This window comes from Gracilinanus agilis, chromosome 1, assembly GCF_016433145.1.
Source record: "Gracilinanus agilis isolate LMUSP501 chromosome 1, AgileGrace, whole genome shotgun sequence".
Lineage (NCBI taxonomy): Eukaryota > Metazoa > Chordata > Mammalia > Didelphimorphia > Didelphidae > Gracilinanus > Gracilinanus agilis.
Genome location: NC_058130.1, coordinates 731,411,348 through 731,432,058, shown reverse-complemented (window position 1 = coordinate 731,432,058; position 20,711 = coordinate 731,411,348). Strand labels below are relative to the sequence as shown.

At 36.1% G+C, this 20,711-nt stretch overlaps 1 protein-coding gene across 1 annotated transcript in view; it reads right to left on the bottom strand.

The window, feature by feature from the left end:
* LOC123256789 (semaphorin-4D-like) overlaps nt 1–20,711 on the bottom strand; it is a 68,197-nt gene that overhangs the window by 7,264 nt on the left and 40,222 nt on the right. The window contains exons 5-10 of the mRNA XM_044685353.1: nt 12,830–12,981; nt 11,457–11,632; nt 9,363–9,519; nt 6,193–6,415; nt 5,361–5,476; nt 1,416–1,582 (exon numbers count right to left, since the gene is read on the bottom strand). Coding sequence (XP_044541288.1) covers nt 1,416–1,582; nt 5,361–5,476; nt 6,193–6,415; nt 9,363–9,519; nt 11,457–11,632; nt 12,830–12,981 — 991 coding nt within the window. The remainder of the gene's footprint in view (nt 1–1,415; nt 1,583–5,360; nt 5,477–6,192; nt 6,416–9,362; nt 9,520–11,456; nt 11,633–12,829; nt 12,982–20,711) is intronic.

The following is a 20,711-nucleotide window of genomic DNA, read 5'->3' as shown; positions in this document are numbered from 1 at the left end:
TTCAAAAGGAAATCTCTGATGATGTGTGACTTTTTGCCATGACCAGCTCACTATATGTGTCCTTAATTCCATATTTGCTTGTCTCCTTCAGGTGGCTGCACCATTCATTATCCTTGACCCTACCTTTTTCTCCTCTCAGTCTTTCACTATCTACTGACTCCTTTTCTGCTGCTTAAAAACATGCACAGCTCTCCCTCATCATAAAAAAAAGCCCTTTACTTGATCCTGTGATCTTCTCAAGGGACTGTCATATCTCTTCTCCATTTTGCTGTCAAACTCCTATACTCACTGACTCTACTTCTTCATTGTCCATTTACTTCTTAGCCCTTTGAAATCTGGTCCCAACCTCTTGACTGAAACTGCTCTCTCCAAGATTAGCAACATTCTCATAACTGCTGAATCCATTGAATACTGACAAAATATTAGTATCAATATTCATCTTCCTTGGGGTTTTGCACTTATTGAAAAAGCTGATTATCTCCTCTTCCTCCTGGATCTTCTCCATTCCCTTGCCTTTAATGATACCACTCTCTCTGGTAATAATAACAACAGGATAGTAAGATAGCAACTTGCCCCTGGATTGAATCTATCTGAAACTCATAAAAAAGATAAGCATGAAGTGAAAATAATAACGACTAAAAACAAAACAATAATAATTTATAATAAATTCATTGATGAACATGCAAGGAAACAATAGGAACCATGCAATGTATCACACTAGTTTACAAAATTTAGCACCTACTGGATATCTAGGAAGATACAATCAAGTGGTTAGAATTATATATCAAAACACTGATATGTTTCCTATGCTAATAGGTTACAAGCTCTAAAAATAAAGACACTCACTTTTATCTTTGAGAATTCAACAAATAAGCCATACTTGAAACAGAGCATTATCACATGCAGAAATGTTGCATTCTCATCAGAGAGCTCAAGTGGCTGCCCATGGCTACCGTATACAATTTTTAGCAATGGAGGAAATGGCATTGGGAATCAGAAGATTAAAAAATCTCAGGCCTTGATCTGCCTCTCACTAGCATATGATCCCAGGCAAGTCACTCAGCCTCTGTTTCCTTGACTGTGATATATGGAGTTGATAACACTTGGAGTCCCTCCATTCACAAGTCTGTTGTACAGAAACACTCTGTAAACTACACAGTGCTATGGGGATATAAGCTGTTATTATTAAGTAAAAGATTCTCCTTAGTCTCTCACTAGAATTCTTATTTTCTTTGATCCCCTTTCCAATTCTCTTTGGAGTTGAGCAGTAAAAACCATTTATGATCAAATGTAAGCTTCCCGAGGGTAAGGGTTGATTCATTTTGTCTTTGTATCCTTGGCAACTAGTACCAGGCCTGGCATCTGTTGCTATTGAATCTTGGCTATGGGCTCCAGACAAGCATGCCCTGACTTACTCAGAGTTATTAGCGTGGTCCACCACAGAGACACACTGGCTCCGGTTCTGGGCCCAAGCACAGTAAGGATCTCGAGCTAAGAGGCAATCGAGGCAGTGCTGGTATCGGCTACACACAGCAACAGGGACTTGAATCACACGACTAGATGATGCTAAATACAACAAACCCTGAAAATACAAAATAAATAAGTCAGGTCTTTTCTTGGTAGGGGGATGGAGGGTGTTAATCAGAGGCCTTTGAGGAAAATTTGCACAGATAGGTTACTATTCACATTAAAAATATACCAGTGGTATATGAAAGTAATGGAAAATTATGGTGCCATAAGAAATGATGAAAAAAACAGTTTCAGAGAAACCAGGGAAGAGATTTATATGAACTGATACAGAACAAAGTGAGGAAAAAGAGAATAAATCTATAAAGAAAAATAACTGAAAATTTTGATGAATGTGTTATGATGCTGAAGCCTGTTCCCCCACTCTTGCCAGAGACAGATAATGGGATCAAAGTGCAGAATGAGACACATATTTCTGGGCATGGTTGATGGGTTTCATTTAACGGTGCTCATTTGTGGTGAAGGATTGTGTTTTTCTTTCTTTTTTTTTTGCTGCGGGAGGGGCTTAAAAAGTAATTAAATAAACTATTTCTGCACAGTCTTTGCATTCAAGGAACTTAGCTGGTTAGAGCATTGTGTTAATAACAATCATCCAAATCAGTTCAATGTAGCTCTAGGAAGTACCTGCCTGATTTGTGCAATGCTCTGGGGAGACAGACCAAAATAAAAAAGAAGGCCTAGGTCAAGAGATTTATCTCGATGATCACCAAATAACAGAATCTGAGCTTCTGAGTCTAGCCACAGTCTGCTCAGACCCCAACCTTACACTGAGGACCAACCATCTAGTCATACTAATGGTTACAAAGGAGAGTGAAGAGACAGCATACGGATGAATCAGGACAAATCAGTCCCTGTGACCTGAAAAACAACAGAAGTACAATGCCTCCATGAGGATGCATCAGCAGGATGTACATAGTTATTATGGTTTATGTTTCATAACAAAAACAGAAAAGGATGCTTATGTTTTACAGTGTTGAAGACAGGGGATACTTTCTCACTTGGGCCAGGGAAATGATTCCAGATGCTGTCTTCCACTGGCCCAACACTCTTTAGCTTCTCCAAGCATTGCCAGGGATTTTGCCTTTCCTCATCTCTCTCTTCCTTTTCCCCTAACTCAATGGTGACTGTTGGTCCTGCCTTCTCCCCACCATTCATCATACTAGACCTACTAGAGGACTTTCATTCCCCAAGTTGGTAGTGTTCCCTCGCCTTGCCTATATTTTGTTCTCCTCTAGCTACATCTTGTAGATCAGCAAGTGACCATACATTTAGAGAAAAAAAGAACCTCAGAGGTCACTGAGTCCAACCTTCCATTCTACAGATAAGGAAACTAAGGACTAGAGAAGTTGAGTGATTTCTCCAGGCTTCCAATACTCCCAAGTGTCTGGGACGTGTCTCAAATTCAGACATTCAAACTCCAAGTTTGACACCATCTGCTATACCACATGTGGTAACCTTCCAGGAGACTATAAGTTCCTTGAGGACAGAGACATTTTGTTTTTTGTCTTTGTCTCTCCAGCACCTAGTATAGCATCTTGCAAAACCAAGGCACTTGTGAAATGTTCATCAAATCGAAGTCGTGGGATCTGATTTAATTCTAGACTTCACCCCCGCCCCCAACCCTGCACAATATCAGGCATTCCAAAAAGATCTCTGGATGGCCAATTAGTCTGCCTTGGTTTTCTTTCTTCTTGGTTCCTCCTCTTTCCTCCTGCTTCCATCTTATGATTCAATAGTCTATGGTAGTGTTGTGCTGCACAGGTGTAAGCTTTCAAAACCACAAAGGTTAGGAATCTCTGCTTGCTTTATTTCCTGCATTCACTAGATCATGGAATGCTTGGAAGCTTGAATTCTATAGCTGGAACCCAGAAATGTTGGTCTGGGAGTTGTGGGGCTATGGACCCTTCCAGGAATAAGAGAAATTTAAGCAAATTTTGGAGCAAAAGAGAAGAAACAAATCTGTTTTTATATTGAAACAATCCTGAGCATGAGTCATACTTTGGATGTATATATCATTTCATAATATTTTAGAGGGGAAACATCGTTAGCAGGTTTTCCCTACAGAATTCCATCTCAGACAGTGTGGAACACTAGGAGACCATAGAATACAATCTAGGAAATGCCTGAGTAACAACAATAAAGGAATCTCAATTCAATAAACAGTAAATACCTACAATGTAAAAGTCATTGTACCAAAATCTGTGGATCCTAAGCCAAAATAAAAACATTCCTTGTACTCTTGGAGCTTATATTATCTTTGGGCATATCCACAATATGTACACCAATGAATAAACAGAAGATATTTTGTGAAAGGAGAGAGCATTAACAACTATGGGATGCAGGGAAGGCTTCAGAAAGAAAAGGATACTGAGGAAAACCTGGAAAGATTAGCATGAGGGAGGGAAGGAAAAAGGGAGGGAGAAGAGAAGAAGGAAAGAAAGAAAAGGAAATATGTTTCAGTGTGCATTGAGTCATCAGCTGTCTATCTAAAAGTGCTCCAATACTAAGACTTAAAGTTGGCTATCTTTATAGCATTGCTATTTGTTCTTCTGGTCCTACTCACTTCACTTTGCATGAGTTAGTGACATGGTTAGGCCTATGCCTTAGAAGGATGATTGGTAGTGACATGCAGAATGAATTGGAAAGGGAGGAGCCTAGAATAAAAAAGATCAATGGGGAGGCCATTACATTAGTTCAGGCAAGAAATGATGAGAGCCTGAGTTTGACAGAGTGGTGGTTGTGTGAGCAAAAAGAAGACAGATACTAGAGATGCTACGTTCAACAAAGCTTTAAATAAAGATTCCCATCAGCTGGGGAATGGTTGAATAAACGATGGCATGAGTGTAATGGATTATCATTGTGCTGTAATAAACGATGGAATGAATGTGAGAAACTCAGAGAAACATGGGGAGACATGTTAACTGAAGCAGAGAAAAATTAACAAGTAGAACCAGAATGATGATGTGCACAGTGACTATGACCATTAAATGAAGAGATTACTAAAAGGAAGTCAAACCTTGATTTAGTGAAGAGCCAAATACAGAATCAGACAGTCACCACATAGTCAATGTGTTGATTTGTTTTGCTTGATTATCCATATCTGGTACAAGACAAGGGTTCTATTTGAGGAGATTAGGAGGAAGTTGTATTAATGGGTTCAGATAGACACAAGAAAGACTTCTAAGAGAGAAAGGACCTCTAGACTCTGCAATTCTGAAGTTGTGAGTTGACAACACATTTCCCACACGTGTGCCTCACTTCTACTATACTGTTTGTGCCCACTTTTTCCATGCATGCTGTGTTTTTTTGCAGTGCGCCCCAAGTTTCTGTAGAGAAATATTCTGTAATTTAAAAAAAAACTATGTTACCTTCAAAAATGTTTTTGCTAAGAGCTAATGGCATCTAGTGGGAAGTATATTGGGGAGGCCTGAGAGCTACAGTTTTAGAATGTGGCTAAATGGGTTATTCCTTAGAGCTTAGAGGAAGTAACTGCCCTTTGGAATAATCTAGATGATGTACTAAGCATTAAAAACACTTATTAAATAAATAAAAGGTATTCTCAGAATTAACAAAGTTGATCTTGTTACTTAAAAATCCAAGAAATATAACCTAGGAGAAGCCAAGAGAATAGTACAGCATTTATCAATTTGTCCTCATAGAAGAAAAGAAATTATACAACATCTACTTAGGCTCTTACTAGAATAAATTTACTAGAATAATTACTGGTAAAAAATAGCAATGACTAGAATAAAAAGCACCAAATAATAAGTGGCCAACAGGTTCTGTGATGGTACACAGTATAGTCATCATTTTAAAGTAGGAACCAGACTTACTTTTTCTGCAGACAGTTTGAGGGATTGTACAGATTCTGGTGTCTGGAACAGTTGTAACTCCTCCACAATGAACATATCCCCATCACAGTTGAGAGCTTTGTGCAAATAGCCACGGTCTACATGACACCAAATGCATTAAAATATGAAATATGGACTAAGTGTATTCAAGTTCTTATTGTTATTGAAATGAACATTTAATATTAAAGTAAAACTTTAGAAAAAAGGAAGGAATGGAAGCAAAATCACTTCAGTCATTGTGCGTATCATCCCGGTTCTACTTATTTTTTTTATTTTACTCTTTCTTAGTTACCATAAGTCTCCCTCTGTTTTTCTTGAATTTCTCACATTCATCATTTATTAAAGCACAATGATAATTCATTACACTCATAAGAGCTTATTCAACCATTCCCCACTGTTTTGAGCCTTGCTGAATGTAACATCTCTAGTAGCTGTCTTCTCCTTTTTTTACTTTCATAGCTATACTAATCATGAATCAACCCCAGGAGCTGAAAATTCTTTTTGTATCAAGAAAAATAGCATCAAAACCATTTTTCCATGGCTGGGAACACTTTCTTTAGATTAAGAATTCCTATCCTGGGGGCAGCTGGATGGCTCAGTGGATTAAAAGCCAGGCCTAGAGACAGGAGGCCCTGGGTTCAAATCTGGCCTCAGACACTTCCTAGCTGTGTGATCCTGGGCAAGTCACTTAACCCCCATTGCCTAGCCCTGTAACAAATAAAATTAACATAAAAGAATATATATAAAAGATATTAGGGTTTAAAAAAGAAAGAATTCCTATCCTATGCTAAGTCTTTTCCAAAGAATCACTTACCTGTGACTAGGAATAAGACATCATAGGTTTTTTTATCTAGACCAAATATTCTGTCTACAACAATTCTAGTATAAATTGAGCCTCTTTTCAGTAACACAGGTATACCCCCAATTGGATGAAGGGCAGTGTCCAATAATGGGTGATCTCTCACAAACTGTAGGGTTTTATCAGGCAAATCGAGAGAAGTGTTATATCCAATGCTCCGAGCAAAATTGTCAATGCACTAGAAACAAAATAAGAGATGTGTAATTACAACAAATTTCTTATTTTCCAACTACTCAAAACAAGATGTTTTCAAGGTACTAAATTTGGAAAGGCGTAACTTCTAGGAAAAAAATAGCATTTGTTATGTGGAATACTCAGTGAAACCTATAGTCTACAAATATTTATTGCCTCATAAGAAGAGAACTGAAATAAATGTAGATAGAATGCTATTTGTTGGGCCTGTATATATAAAGCCTGTTGTTAGATTGTGTAGGTTTTTCTTGTACTCTTTAAGAAAGAATTACAAAAACCCAAACACATATGTCTGGTAGCCTGGGACACAGGAGCCCAGGTTACAGTCCAAATTTCTTACATATTTGTCACATAAGCAAATTACTTAGTCTCTCAAAGTTTCTCTTTACTAAACTCCAAGATGAATGATTTGGTCTATAATTTCAAGGATACCTTCCCATTCTAATGGTCTTTAATTCAGGAGCCAGGGATTTTAAGAAGAGTTTAACATATACCTCTCCCTTCGTATACTCAGAGAGAAACCTTATGCCACTCTCTTTGAATGAAATAACATCAAAGAATCTAAAAACATCAGTTTGAAAGGACCTTGGAATCATCCAGTCCAACCCACCTCTGAGGGCCTTTCCAATTCTGAATTCTGTGAACATGAATACCCATTAAGACAAATCTGGGAAGGATATCTAGACACCCCATAGAAGGAGAGCAATTTTACGAGGCACTATTGTAAGTCTGCTTATGGGAAAGGCTGAAATAATTCCCTGGTTATGAAGTCCTTCTGAAGACATACTAAAGATTTATGAATGCTTCCATCCATCCTTTTGGTACTCCCAATGATTGCCAGGAGATGGGTCCATCTATCATACTATAAGAGTCTGGGAACCAGGCAGTGTATATCTGTAGTTCAAGAAATCTTGGAAGCAGTGGGCAATGGAGTCAGTGGGAGGCAAAACAATGAAGAAAGAGGTAAGAAGAGTAAGAAACCAAGTTTATACATGCCTCTTCACTAAAGCATGACCACATTTGGAGTGGGGTAAGACCTAAGCCAATAGGGATTTAGGGAGAGAAGCCATCTCAAAATTATTGGTTCAAAACAGTTGGGCTATTTATTTCTCAGGAGCATGCTTCCCAAGTCAACTATAACAATGTTCTTTATTCTGTGAAAGCACTGAATTAAGATACAAAACCATTTTTACAGGAAACTTTTGAATATACTTCAGTAAATATAAATCTTCTGAATGGGGTCCCAGGCAGATCTTGTTCAAATTGGTTTCTGTTCTATATTGAATACTTAATTTAAATGGTCCCTTTCATTCTGAGTAAGTCAGTGGAAGAAACTAGATTCAGCCCTATTTCCAAAGCATACTGGCTATAAAAACATATTCTTTTAATCTACAAAGGTGACTAAAATATATGAAACAAATGTGATCTTAATGCCTATATAAAGGAAAAAGAGAACTATAGACCAATATTATTATTGAATACAGATTCAAAAATTTTAAATAAAATCTAGCTAAAAGATTACAGCAATTTATTTATTTATTTATTTATTTGTTTATTTTTTTAAAACCCTTACCTTCCGTCTTGGAGTCAATACTGTGTATTGGCTCCAAGGCAGAAGAGTGGTAAGGGTAGGCAATGGGGGTCAAGTGACTTGCCCAGGGTCACACAGCTGGGAAGTGACTGAGGCCAGATTTGAACCTAGGACCTCCCGTCTCTAGGCCTGAGTCTCAATCCACTGAGCTACCCAGCTGCCCCCTACAGCAATTTATTTTTAAAAAATTATTCATGGTAACCAAAGTGGATAAATCAGGGATACAAGGATAGTTCAACTTTAGGAAAACAATGAACCTGACCATATTAAAAACAAAAGAGTCTAAAATCATATGATATTCTTAACTGATGCAAAAAAAAGTCATTGACAACACTCATTTATGCCAGGCTTACTTCTAACCTGGTACCATTAATAAGTTCTTCTCAATTTGACTCCCTGGCCTTAAAACAAAAACCAAAAACCAAAAAAAGAAACTTCTGTCCCAGCTGCCTTCTCATACTGCAGACTCCGTCATTCCTGTGGTCCCTTCCTCTGAAGCCAAATCTTCATTTGAGAAAATGCCCAAGCCAACCATGTACATTTCTAATGTGGCTCTACTCCTTAATCTTTGTATTTTTCTACCATGTCCCACCCAGCACTTGGCACAGTACCTGGATGTAGATTAGATCACAGTAAGCACTTAATAAAAGCTTTATCTAAATTCCGAGCCTTCAAGCACAGGCATAACAGGAAATTAAAAAAAAACTGTAAGAAGTTATCTAAAACCAAAAGCTAGCATTATATGTTATGAAGAAAGCCTAGAAGTGTTTCCAGTAAATACAAGAATAAAGCAAGGATGCCTTCTTTCTTTGCTGCTATCTGACACAGTTCTAGAAACACTAGCAACAACAATAAGACAAAAGGAAGAGAGTAAAGGGGTAAAAATAGGCAAAGAGGAGACATCACCCCTATTTGCTGACATAATAGTTCCCTTAGAAAATACTTAGCTTCAGTAAAGAAGCAAGATATAAAACAACCGCATTAAAATGTGATTAAAGTGAAATAGACCAAAGCACACGAATTATAGTGGGTGGCATAAGATTTGGATTCTATCCTATATTGCTAACTTGCTATATGATCTTGAACAAATCACTTCACCTGATTCTGTTATTTAAGCCTCATTTTGTTTACTAAGGAACCTGGCTAAATGATCTCCAAGGTTGCTTTCAATTCTGATATTTTTATGCTCTAAGCAACTTCTAGGCTGATATTCCATGTTCTGTGTTCTAAAGCCTCAGTTCTCTTCTAGCTCAAATACCTTCCATTCTGTTTTGTGAATCTATGATCTTACTGGTTATTCCTATGCTGTTTTCTTCCCTAAAGAATATAAAAGAATATTTACGGCACCAGGTCGAGGGACAGGAACTTCTCCTCTGTACATCACCCACTTAACATAAGAATTTTCCAGGGTTACAAGTCCTTTGTATTTTCCCTTGGAGAAAACATCTTGAACTGTTTTCATACTGTAAGCACAAACCGCAGTGGTATCCAACTTCCCCCTAGGAAAATGCAGAGGGGAAAAAAGGAAAATAGATTGAATTATAATTTTTGTATCATTTCAGGAAGGAAGTGTGTTAAAGCTGAAATAACCTTCCAAGGAGCACATTGCTACCTGTTTTCTTTGGCGACATTTTAGCTTCTACTAAAAATAATCTTTTTCAAAGGAAAAGGCATGAAATGTCTTTTAGATGGATTGTGATATTATTTTAAGTCCCCAAAGCCCCATATTCCCAGTGATTATGTCTGTAAAATTGTATAGGTCAGTTGCCTGTAATGGTATCTCCTTCAACTGCCTCATTTCTTTTATTCTTCTGTAGTGAGAAAAAGTGAATCACAGCCACCCCATTATGCACTTGGGAATCCTACCCTTCCACAGGAAGACAGATGGGTTTTAAGGAGTACAATAATATAGCACTGAAGAATAGCATGGGGTCCCAGGACTTGAACCTTAGCTACCAGTATGATCTTGATCTAGTCATTTCTCCTTCTCTGGTCCTCAGTTTCTACACATGTAAAATGAGGGAGTTGAACCAAATTTAATTTTTAATGCTTTATAATGCTGACATACTCTATCATTAATCTAGGGCACGTCCAGAGGAAGCAGATCTTCGCCATATTGGGAAGTTGGGAAGGGACTAAAAAAACATGCTTTATAAAGATTAATTCAGGGAAATGGGGATGGTTAGACAGAGGCGGGGGGTGTGTGTGAGGGGGAGAAGTTTTTTTAAGGGAAAGAGGGGAAAAAGGGAAGAGAACACAGTAATTATCTTCAAGCCCTCTGCCCTATGGAAAAGGAATTAGACTTTGAGTACAGAAGTTGGGGCAATGTGTGAAAACATTAGGTATAAAGGTTAAGGACAAAAAGAGCTATCCAAAAGCAGAGTGGGCTGCCTTAGGAGGTGGCGGGTTCCTCCTTGTTAGAGATGAATTGGAGTCTACATGACTACTTGTTAGCAGTGCTGTGGAAGGAATTTCCATTGAGTTATGGGTTGGATGCCTATAGCACTATAAAACTGAGCATATCCTTTGACCCAGCAATATTGCTAAAAGGGCTATACCCAAAAGAGATCAGAAGGAAAAGGATCCATATGTACAAAAATATTTATAGCAGCTCTTTTTTGGGTGACAAAGAAACAGAAATTGAGGGTATGCCCATCAACTGGGGAATGGCTGAACACAGATATGATGAAAAACTGTTGTGGTATAAGAAATGATGAAGAGGAGGGTTTCAGAGAAACCTGGAAAGCCTTATATGAACTAATGTGAAGTGATATGAGCGGAACCAGAAGAATAATCTGCATAGAAACATCAATGTTATTAAGGAAAATCAATTGTGAAAAATTTAACTACTCTGATCAATACAATGATCCATCACAACTCCAAAGGACTCGTGATGTACAATGCTATCTACCTCAAGATAGAGAACTGATAGGTTCAGAGTAGAGATTGAAGCATTTTTTTCGTTTTTAAGTTTTTCTTGTTTTTTTTTTTTTTTCAGAACATGGCTAATGTGGAAATATGTTTTGCATGACTAGATATGTATAATGGACATTGTATTTCTTGCCTTTTGAAGTAGAGGGAGAGAATGTGAAAATTAAAATTTAAAAATAAAATAAAAAAAGAAGTTATGGGTTAGACTAGATACCCCTTAAAGTCTGTTTCAACTCAGATTCTGTGATTCTGTGATATATGTAAAAGGTTCCTTCAAGCCCTGATGTTCTGTTTTCTGAGGTTTCTCCTTGCTTTCACATTCTTCCTCAAACTCTGGTATTCTATGGATTCTCTGGCAAAACAACAATTAATCTCTTAAGATGCTTTCCTAATTATAGTTTAATTAAAACAATTCTTGTGGAAACAGGATAATCCTATCTCATAGATAACCTAACTTGAACTATTTTAGCTTTTCAGTGGCACAAAAATAAGTTCTACATCTTACCACTGCTGCATAAAAATCCCATAAAAGATAGTTTCTCTCCAGTTCCCTGTCTTAAGTAAAAAGACATCCTGAACAATGTTAAAGTAGAAATCTGACTCTGGAAGAGAACAGATGAGGGTGGCTTTTAAAAATGACGTCCATCTCTTCTGTAACAGTCGCTTTCCCCCGAGGTCACCCTATAGGAAGAAAAATGGCCCAACTCAGAGATAACACAGACTACTGTTGAGTAACAATGGAAGATGATAAAATGTTTGGAATGTAAACAAAACCACACACAAACACAAATTCAGAAGTATTATCTTCCAAGTTAAAAATGGTTCAGCTATTAGTACAATTTTAAATTTCCTAGATGGAAGGAAGAAATTTGCCTGACCCAATGATAATCAATATTTTGGAACTAAGATAAAGAATGACCCAAAAGACCAAAAAAAGAGTTAGTATGGAAGATGGCAGGGGAAAGACACAGTGCTAGGTTAGGATTATAGGGCTTTAGAACAGGATAGCATCTTAGAAATTAATCTACTTCAACCTTTTCATTTCACATAAGGAGAAAATGAGACCCAAAGAAGTTAATGTGATCTACTTTAGGTCACAGAGAGATTTGGTGGTGAAACTAGAACTAGAGTGCAGCTAACAAGGCCTTCCTGTGGCTATAGATGCTGAAGAATGAGAATGAAAACTATAGGAATTTAATGAACATTGAGCTCCATGGAAAAAATGAGGAACTATGGATCCATTCTCTTGCTGATATGTTACAGACACAGTTGATTTGCTCAAAAACATCAAGGAATAGATGATGAATCTCCACCCATTCTCCATTACAGAAGCCTCAGTCTGTGAATAATTCAATTTCTGGAATGATGAGAAATGTTTAGGTTTTTTTTGTGCTTATATAACGATACAACAGTGTTAATTGGTATCACAAAAACAGGATGTTATGTTAATGACATAGAATAAGGGTGGAGTTTATTGGAATAATGCTGGAGAGAGATGGAAAGGAGAAAAACGGATAAGAATTTCTAGCTTAATCTTCTCTCTTCTCCTTTCCCTTCTGTCTTATTTTCCTCTCCCTTCTCCTCCCATCCTTTCTCCTCTACTTTACTCCAGAAGGTCATGAAAGAAGGTTTTGAGGGACACTATGGCAAGAGTTTAGTTATCCTGTCTTAGCTATGCTATCATGAGAGAGTAATGGCTGGGAGTATGCTTCTCCATATTCTTTGTTTACAACATGAACTAGTCTAGGGGTCAGTTAGTGAATCATCATGCATCAACTGAGCATATGCTCTGTGCATAGGATTTTCTTTACTTGCTTCATACACAAGAGTTTGTTTTCTGCACAAATAAACAAAATGGCTTCACTCCAAATTACTCACTTTGCAGACACGAGCAATTCTTGAAACTAGAGGTTTCTCATAGAATTCAAATTCAATAGCTGTTTCAGTGAAGAATACATAAATTTTATCATCATCTCCATCAGCATTTTCCTTGCTCTCTTGTATGAAATCCATATGAATAAATCTGGGCTCTGGAACAAAGAGGCCACACGTGTTACTGCATAAATTTCATTACAAGCCTGGGAAATGAAGCCAAAATGGAAGGACTATTTACTTTTTCTTGATAGTGTCCCACATTCTCTTGCCTCTGTGTTTTTGTTTCTACTGTTTCCCACCCATTCCTGGGGGATGCCCCCAAAAATTTCTTGCTTTTGAAATCCTACCAATCTTTTAAGGCCTAACCCAAATGCCAAATTCTCTATGGAATATGGAATATTCCCTGATCCCCATTTTATTTGTTTTTAATTCAAAGATATTTTATTTTCCCAATGGCATGTAATAACAATTTTCAACATATGATTTCTGAAATTATAAGATCCAAATTGTCTCCCTCCCTTTTCCCCACCCCCCTCGGAGATGAGAGGCAATTTGATCTGGGCTATACATGTACTTTTAATGTTGTAAGAAAATACATATATAAAACCAAAATCCCCAAATAAAACCATAAATAAACTAATATGAAAGACAGTATGTTTTGATCTGCATCTAACTCCAACAGTTCTTCCTCTGGAGTTAGATACCATTCTTTCTTACAAGTCCTTCAGAATTGTCCTAGATCTTTGCATTGCTGACAGTAGCTAAGACTTTCACAGTTGATCACTGAATAATATGTACTGTTACTGTGTACAAGGTTCTCCTGGTTCTGCTTATTTCACTCTGCATCAGTTCATGTAGATCTTTCCAGCTCTTTCTGAAGTCACCTTGCTTATCATTTCCTACAGCACAATAATATTCCATTACCAACATATACCACAATTTGTTCAGCCATTCCCCAATGGATGGACATTCTCAATTTCCAATTCTTTGCCACGACAAAAAAAGCTGTTATAAATTTTCTTTTGTACCAGTACGTCTTTCCCCACTTTTTATGATCTCTTTGGAATATAGACCCAGCAGTGGTATCACAGGATCAGAGGGTATGCACAGTCTTATACCCCTTTGGGCATAGTTCCAAATTGTCCTCCAGAATGGTTGATCAGTTCACAACTCCATCAAGAGGGATTTACAACATTTTTTATATGATTTCATTTCATATGATTATTGTTATATATGTATTAGGAATACATAGGAGTATTGATTTTTTCATCTGAAAACTGATTATTCATATCCTTTGACCACTTGTCAATTGAGGAATGGCTTGTATTCTTATGAATTTGATTTAGTTCTTTATATATTTGAGAAATGAGAGCCTAATCAGAGAAATTTGTTATAAAAATTTCCCCCTAGTTTATTGTTTCCCTTCTAATCTCTCTTACATTGGTTTCATCTGTATAAAAGTTTTCAAATTTAGTATAATTAAAATGATCATTTTACATCTCATAAGACTCTCTATCTCTTGTTTAGGCATAAATTCTCCCCTTCCCCATATATCTGCCAGGTAAACAATTCTGTGTTCCTCTAATTTACTTACTTTTTATATCTAAATCATATATCCATTTTGATCTTATCTTGGTATAGGGTGTGAAATATTAGTTTATCTCTAGTTTCTGCCATAATATTTCCACATTTTTCCTAGCAGTTTTTGTTAAATAGTGAGTTTTAATTAAAGAGTTGTTTAATTAGAGAGTCGTAAAGCTGGAGTCTTTGGGTTATTCAAACAGTAGGTTGCTAAGGTCATTTGCCTCTGTATATTGTATATCTTTCATCTATTCCACTGATCCACCATTCTATTTCTTAGATAGTACCAGACTGTTTTGAGAATTATTGCTTTATAGTATAGTTTGAGATCTAGTACTGCTAGGCCACCTTCCTTCTATTTTTTTAAAAGTAATTCTCTAGATATTCTTAACCTTTTCTTCTTCCTGATGAATTTTGTTATTTTTCCACGTTCTATAAAATAATTATTTGGTGAGTTTGATTGGTATGGCACTGAATAAGTAAATTAATTTAGATAGAATTGTCATTTTTATTTTTGGGGGGGCAGCTGGGTAGCTCAGTGGATTGAGAGTCAGGCCTAGAGACAGGAGGACCTAGGTTCAAATCCGGCCTCAGACATTTCCTAGCTGTGTGACCCTGGGCAAGTCACTTGACCCCCATTGCCTACCCTTACCAATCTTCCACCTATAAGTCAATACACAGAAGTTAAGGGTTTAAAATTAAAAAAAATTGTCATTTTTATTTTTTAGCTTGGCCCACCCGTTAGCAAACAATATTTTTCCATTTGTTTACATCTGACTTTGTGTGAAGTGTTTTGTAATCGAGTTTGTATAATTCCTTTGTTTGTCTTGGCAAGTAGATTGCCAGGTATTTTATATTGTCTAGGGTTATTTTAAATGGAATTTCTCTATCTCGCTGATGAACTTTGTTGGCAACATATAAAAAAGCTGACAATTTGTGAATTTATTAAAATTTATATATTTATATTTATTTTGTATCCTGAAACTTTGCTAAAATTATTTCAACTAGTTTTTTAGTTGATTCTTTAAGATCCTCTAAGTATACCATTGAATCATCTACAATGAGTGAAAGTTTAGTTTTCTCATTGCCTACTTTAATTCCTCCAATTTATTTTTCTATTTTTCTTGCTAGAGCTAGCATTTCTAACACAATACTAAATAATGTTGATAACTGGCATCCTTGCTTCATCCCTGATCTTATTGGGAAGGCTTCTAACTTTCCACCATTGTAGATGATACTTATCTACTTATCATTTTGAGGAATGGCCCATTTATTCCAATGCTTTCTAGTATTTTTCATAGGAACGGGTCTTGTATTTTGTCAAAGGCTTTTTCTGCACCTACAGAGATAATCATTTGATTTGTTAGTTAGGTTATTGGTATGGTCAATTATGCTGATAGTTTCCATAATAATAAACCAGCCCTCCATTCCTGATATAAATCCCACCTGGTCATAGTGAATGGTCCTTGTGATATATTGTAGTCTTCTTGCTAGTATTTTGTTTAAAGTTTTTGCATCTATATTTATTAATGAAATTTGCCTATAATTTTCTGATTTTGCTCTTCCTGGCTTAGGTAACAATACCATGTTTGTGTCATAAAAAGAATTTGGTAGAATTCCTTCTCTGTATATTTTCCTAAATAGTTTTTATAGTATTGGGATTAATTATTCTTTGAATGTTTGGTAGAATTCACTTGTGAATCCATCTGGCCTTGGGGATTTTTTCTTAGGGAGTTTATTGATAGCTTATTCAATTTATTTTTCTGAGATGGAATTGTTTAAGTATTCTATTACCTCTTTTGTTAATCTGGGCAGGCTATATTTTTGTAAATATTCATCCATTTCACTTAGAATGTCAGATTTATTGGTATATAATTGTGCAACATAGCTCCTAATGATCGCTTTCATTTCTTCTTCATTGGTGTTGAATTCACTCTTTTAAATTTTTAATATTGGTTATTTTATTTTCTTCTTTTTTAAATCAAATTAACCAATGCTCTTTTGGTTTTTCCCCATAAATCAATTCCTAGTCTTATTTATTAATTCAATGGTTCTCTTACTTTCAATTTTATTAATTTCTCCTTTGATTTTTAGGTTTCTAATTGTCTTTAGTTGGAGACTTTTAATTTGTTCTTTTCCTACTTTTTTAGTTGCATGCCCAATTTATTGATTTGCCTTTTCTCTCTTGTATTGATGTGTTTGGAGATATAAAATGTCTCCCAAGTACTGCTTTGGCTGTATCCCATAAATTTTGATATGTTGTCTCTTTGTCATTCTCCTTAATGAATTTATTGTTTCTGATTTGTTCTTTGACCCACCCCCTTTTTAGAATTAGATTATTTGGTTTCAAATTAATTTGATTTGTCTTTCTATGGATCCTTATAATTTTTATTGTGTTAGGACCTGAAAAGTTTTCATCTATTATTTCTGCTTTACTACATTTGATTGTGAAGTTTTTATGCCATAATATATGGTCAATTTTTGTGTATGTGTCATGTAATTCTGAGAAGAAGCTATTATCCTTTCTATTCCCATTAAATTATATCTAGCAATCTTTTAGTTTTAACTTTTCTAATTTTATTCTAATTTCTTGTTTATTTTTTGGGGTTCAATTTATCTAGATCTGAAATGGGGAGGTTGAAGTCCCCCACTAGTAAAGTTTTACTATTTCCTCCTAAAGTTCATTTAATTTTTCTTTAAAAATGTGGAGGGGCAGCTGGGTAGCTCAGTGGAGTGAGAGTCAGGCCTAGAGACAGGAGGTCCTAGGTTCAAACCCGCCCTCAGCCACTTCCCAGCTGTGTGACCCTGGGCAAGTCACTTGACCCCCATTGCCCACCCTTACCACTCTTCCACCTATGAGACAATACACCAAAGTACAAGGGTTAAAAAAATGTGGAGGCTATATCTTTTGCTTCATATATGTTTAGTATTGATATTGCTTAACTGTCTATGATACCTTTTAGCAAGATGTACTTTCCTCCTTTATTTCTTTTAATTGGATTTTTGCTTTAACTAACTGTGATCATGATTGCCATTCCTGTTTTTTTTTTTTTTACTTCAGATGGTGCACAATAAATTCTGCTCCATCCCTTTACCTTTACTCTATATGTATCTCCCTGCCTCCAATGTGTTTCTTGTAAACAATGTATGGTAGGATTCTGATTTTTCCAGGTCAGTGGTTTTTCAATGAGATATTTCATATTCTCTTCTATTTTTTCATTCTTCTGATTATTTTTATTATTTCTTGATGTCTTATGAAGTCATTAGCTTCTATTTGCCCAATTCTAATTTTTAGAGGCTGAATTTCTTCCATGACCTTTTTTGTATAAGTCTGTTTATCCAAGATCTCTTTGGGGTACCAATACAGCAATGCTATGGCTGGATCAAAGGGCAGGCAATCTTTTAGAGCTCTTTGAGCATAGTTCCAGATTGCCATCCAGAATGGCTGGATCAGTTCACAATTCCACCAGCAATGCATTAATGTCCCAATTTTGCCACATCCCCTCCAGCATTCATTACTCTCTCCTTCTCTCATTTTAGCCAATCTGCTAGGTATGAGGTGATACCTCAGAGTTGTTTTGATTTGCATTTCTCTAATTATTAGAGATTTAGAACACTTTCTCATGTGCTTATTGATAGTTTTGATTTCTTTATCTGAAAATTGCCTATCCATGTCCCTTGCCCATTTATTAATTGGGGAATGGCTTGATTTTTTTATACAATTGATTTAGCTTCTTGTATATTTGAGTAATTAGACCTCTGTCAGAGTTTTTTGTTATAAAGATTTTTTCCCAGTTTGTTGTTTCTCTTCTGATTTTGGCTGCATTGTTTTTGTTTGTACAAAGACTTTTTGATTTAATATAATCAAAATTATTTATTTTACATTTTGTAATTTTTTCTAACTCTTGCTTGGTTTTAAAATTTTCTCTTTCCCATAGATCTGACAGGTATACTATTCTATGTTCAACTAATTTTCTTATAGTTTCCTTCTTTTTATTCAAATCATTCACCCATTCTGAATTTATCTTGGTGTAAGGTGTGAGATGTTGATCTAAACCTAATCTCTCCCAAATTGTTTTCCAATTTTCCCAGCAGTTTTTGTCAAATAGTGGATTTTTGTCCCAAAAGTTGGGCTCTTTGGGTTTATCATGTCTTTATGATGTCTTGCTGACATCACTTACCCCAAGTCTATTCCACTGATCCTCCCTTCTGTCTCTTAGCCAGTACCATATCATTTTGATGACTGCTACTTTATAGTATAGTTTAATATCTGGTACTGCTAGGCCACCTTCCTTCACTTTTTTTCATTATTTCCCTTGATATTCTTGATCTTTTGTTCTTCTAAATGAACTTTGTTATAGTTTTTTCTAATTCAGTAAAAAAAAATTTGGTAGTTTGATAGGTATGGCACTAAATAGGTAAATTAATTTGGGTAGAATGGTCATTTTTATTATGTTAGCTCGTCCTATCCACGAGCAATCAATGTTTTTCCAATTGTTTAGATCTAATTTTAATTGTTAAAGAAACTGCAACCTAAAGTAGGGGCAGCTGGGCTAGCTCAGTGGATTGAGAGCCAGGCCTATAGACGAAAGGTCCTAGGTTCAAATCTGGGCTCAGACACTTCCCAGCTGGGTGACCCTGAGCGACCCATTGCCTACTGGTAGTGGCCCTATGCTCCTAGAATGGAGTCCCAGGATAAAAAAAAAAATTTAATTGTTTGGAAAGTGTTTTGTAGTTGTGTTAATATAATTCCTGTGTTTGTTTTGGTAGATAGATTCCCAAGTATTTTATATTGTCTAGGGTGATTTTAAATGGTGTTTCTCTTTCTAACTCTTACTGCTGTGATGTGTTGGAAATATACAGAAATACTGATGATTTATGTGCATTTATTTTGTATCCTGCAACTTTGCTAAAGTTGTTCATTATTTCTACTAGCTTTTAGTTGATTCTCTAGGATTTTTTAAGTAGGCCATCATATCATCTGCAAAGAGTGATAGCTTAGTCTCCTCATTGCCTATTTTAATACCTTCAATTTCTTTTTCTTCTCTAATTGCTACTGCTAGCGTTTCTAGTCCAATGTTAAATAATAGAAGTGATAGTGGGCATCCTTGTTTCATGCCTGATCTTATTGGGAAGGCTTCTAATTTATCCCCATTGCATATGATGCTTGTTGATGGTTTTAGCTTCCATGACCTTTTCATCCTCCTTTTCCATTTGGTCCTTTCTTCTTTTCAAGTCATTCTTTCCTCATTTGACTTTTTTTCCCCTCTTTTTCCAGTAAGTCAATTCTGACTTTTAAGAAACTGTTTTCTACTTTTGATTCATGTGTCTCCTGTCCCAGACAACCTATTTTGCTTTTTAAGCTGTTGTTTTCTTTTTTCCATTTTTCTTCAACCTATCTTATTTGATTTTTTAATTCCTTTTTGAGCTCTTGCAGAGCCTGAGTCCAATTTCCCAGTTTTGAGTTTTTGCTTGATGTTCCCATGATCCCATCATCCCCTGTTGGTTCTGTTCTTTGGTCCTTATCCCTATATAAGCTTTCAATTGTTATCTTCTTTTTCTATTGTTTACTCATTTTCTCTCCTCCCCCAACCCCTTGTTGAAGATAAAAATCATCTGGACAGGAAATCAATTCCTAAAATCCTTGCTAGTCTGAAGAGAGGTGAGATGGATATAATACTTGAGTTTCATCCCTTTTCTTTTTCAAAGGAAAATGCATGGATGAAAGAGACTGAAGCTCAGATTTCAAGGTTCCTTAAGTTTTTTCCTCCTCATACCAATTTAACCCAGAATTAAATGGGAATTGACTTCAACAGGAACTCCACCCAACATCCTATATAATTGGGCTAAAATCTGCTGAAGAATGAGGGAACTGTGGAGATGGTTTGTGGGAGGGGAAAAAATCTACCTGGCCTAGATTTAGCAGCAATTTAAAAACTTGTTTTCACATGTATTCTGTCCTGGTTCTCTGACTTCTGGATAAGGATTAACTTCTGGAGAGAGATTATGCTTATTGGGAGATCCAGAAGAACCCCATTTTCTAATTATCACCCTTTCATTATGATCAGGTAGTTCTCCCTTGCCTAACAAAGACACTCAATCATAAGGTCATTACTTTCCTTGAAAATAAGCTTTGATTTGCTCCAAAGTCTTTTCCTCTGTTTCAGAAACAAAGAGCATAAGTGATTTCTCTTCCCCTAATTTTAAGATTTTACAACTCTGGAAAAATATAATATCATTGAACTGAAAATTGTTAGAATTAAGAGTAACCCTAGGGCAGAGAATATCAAAACTAAAAGGAAAT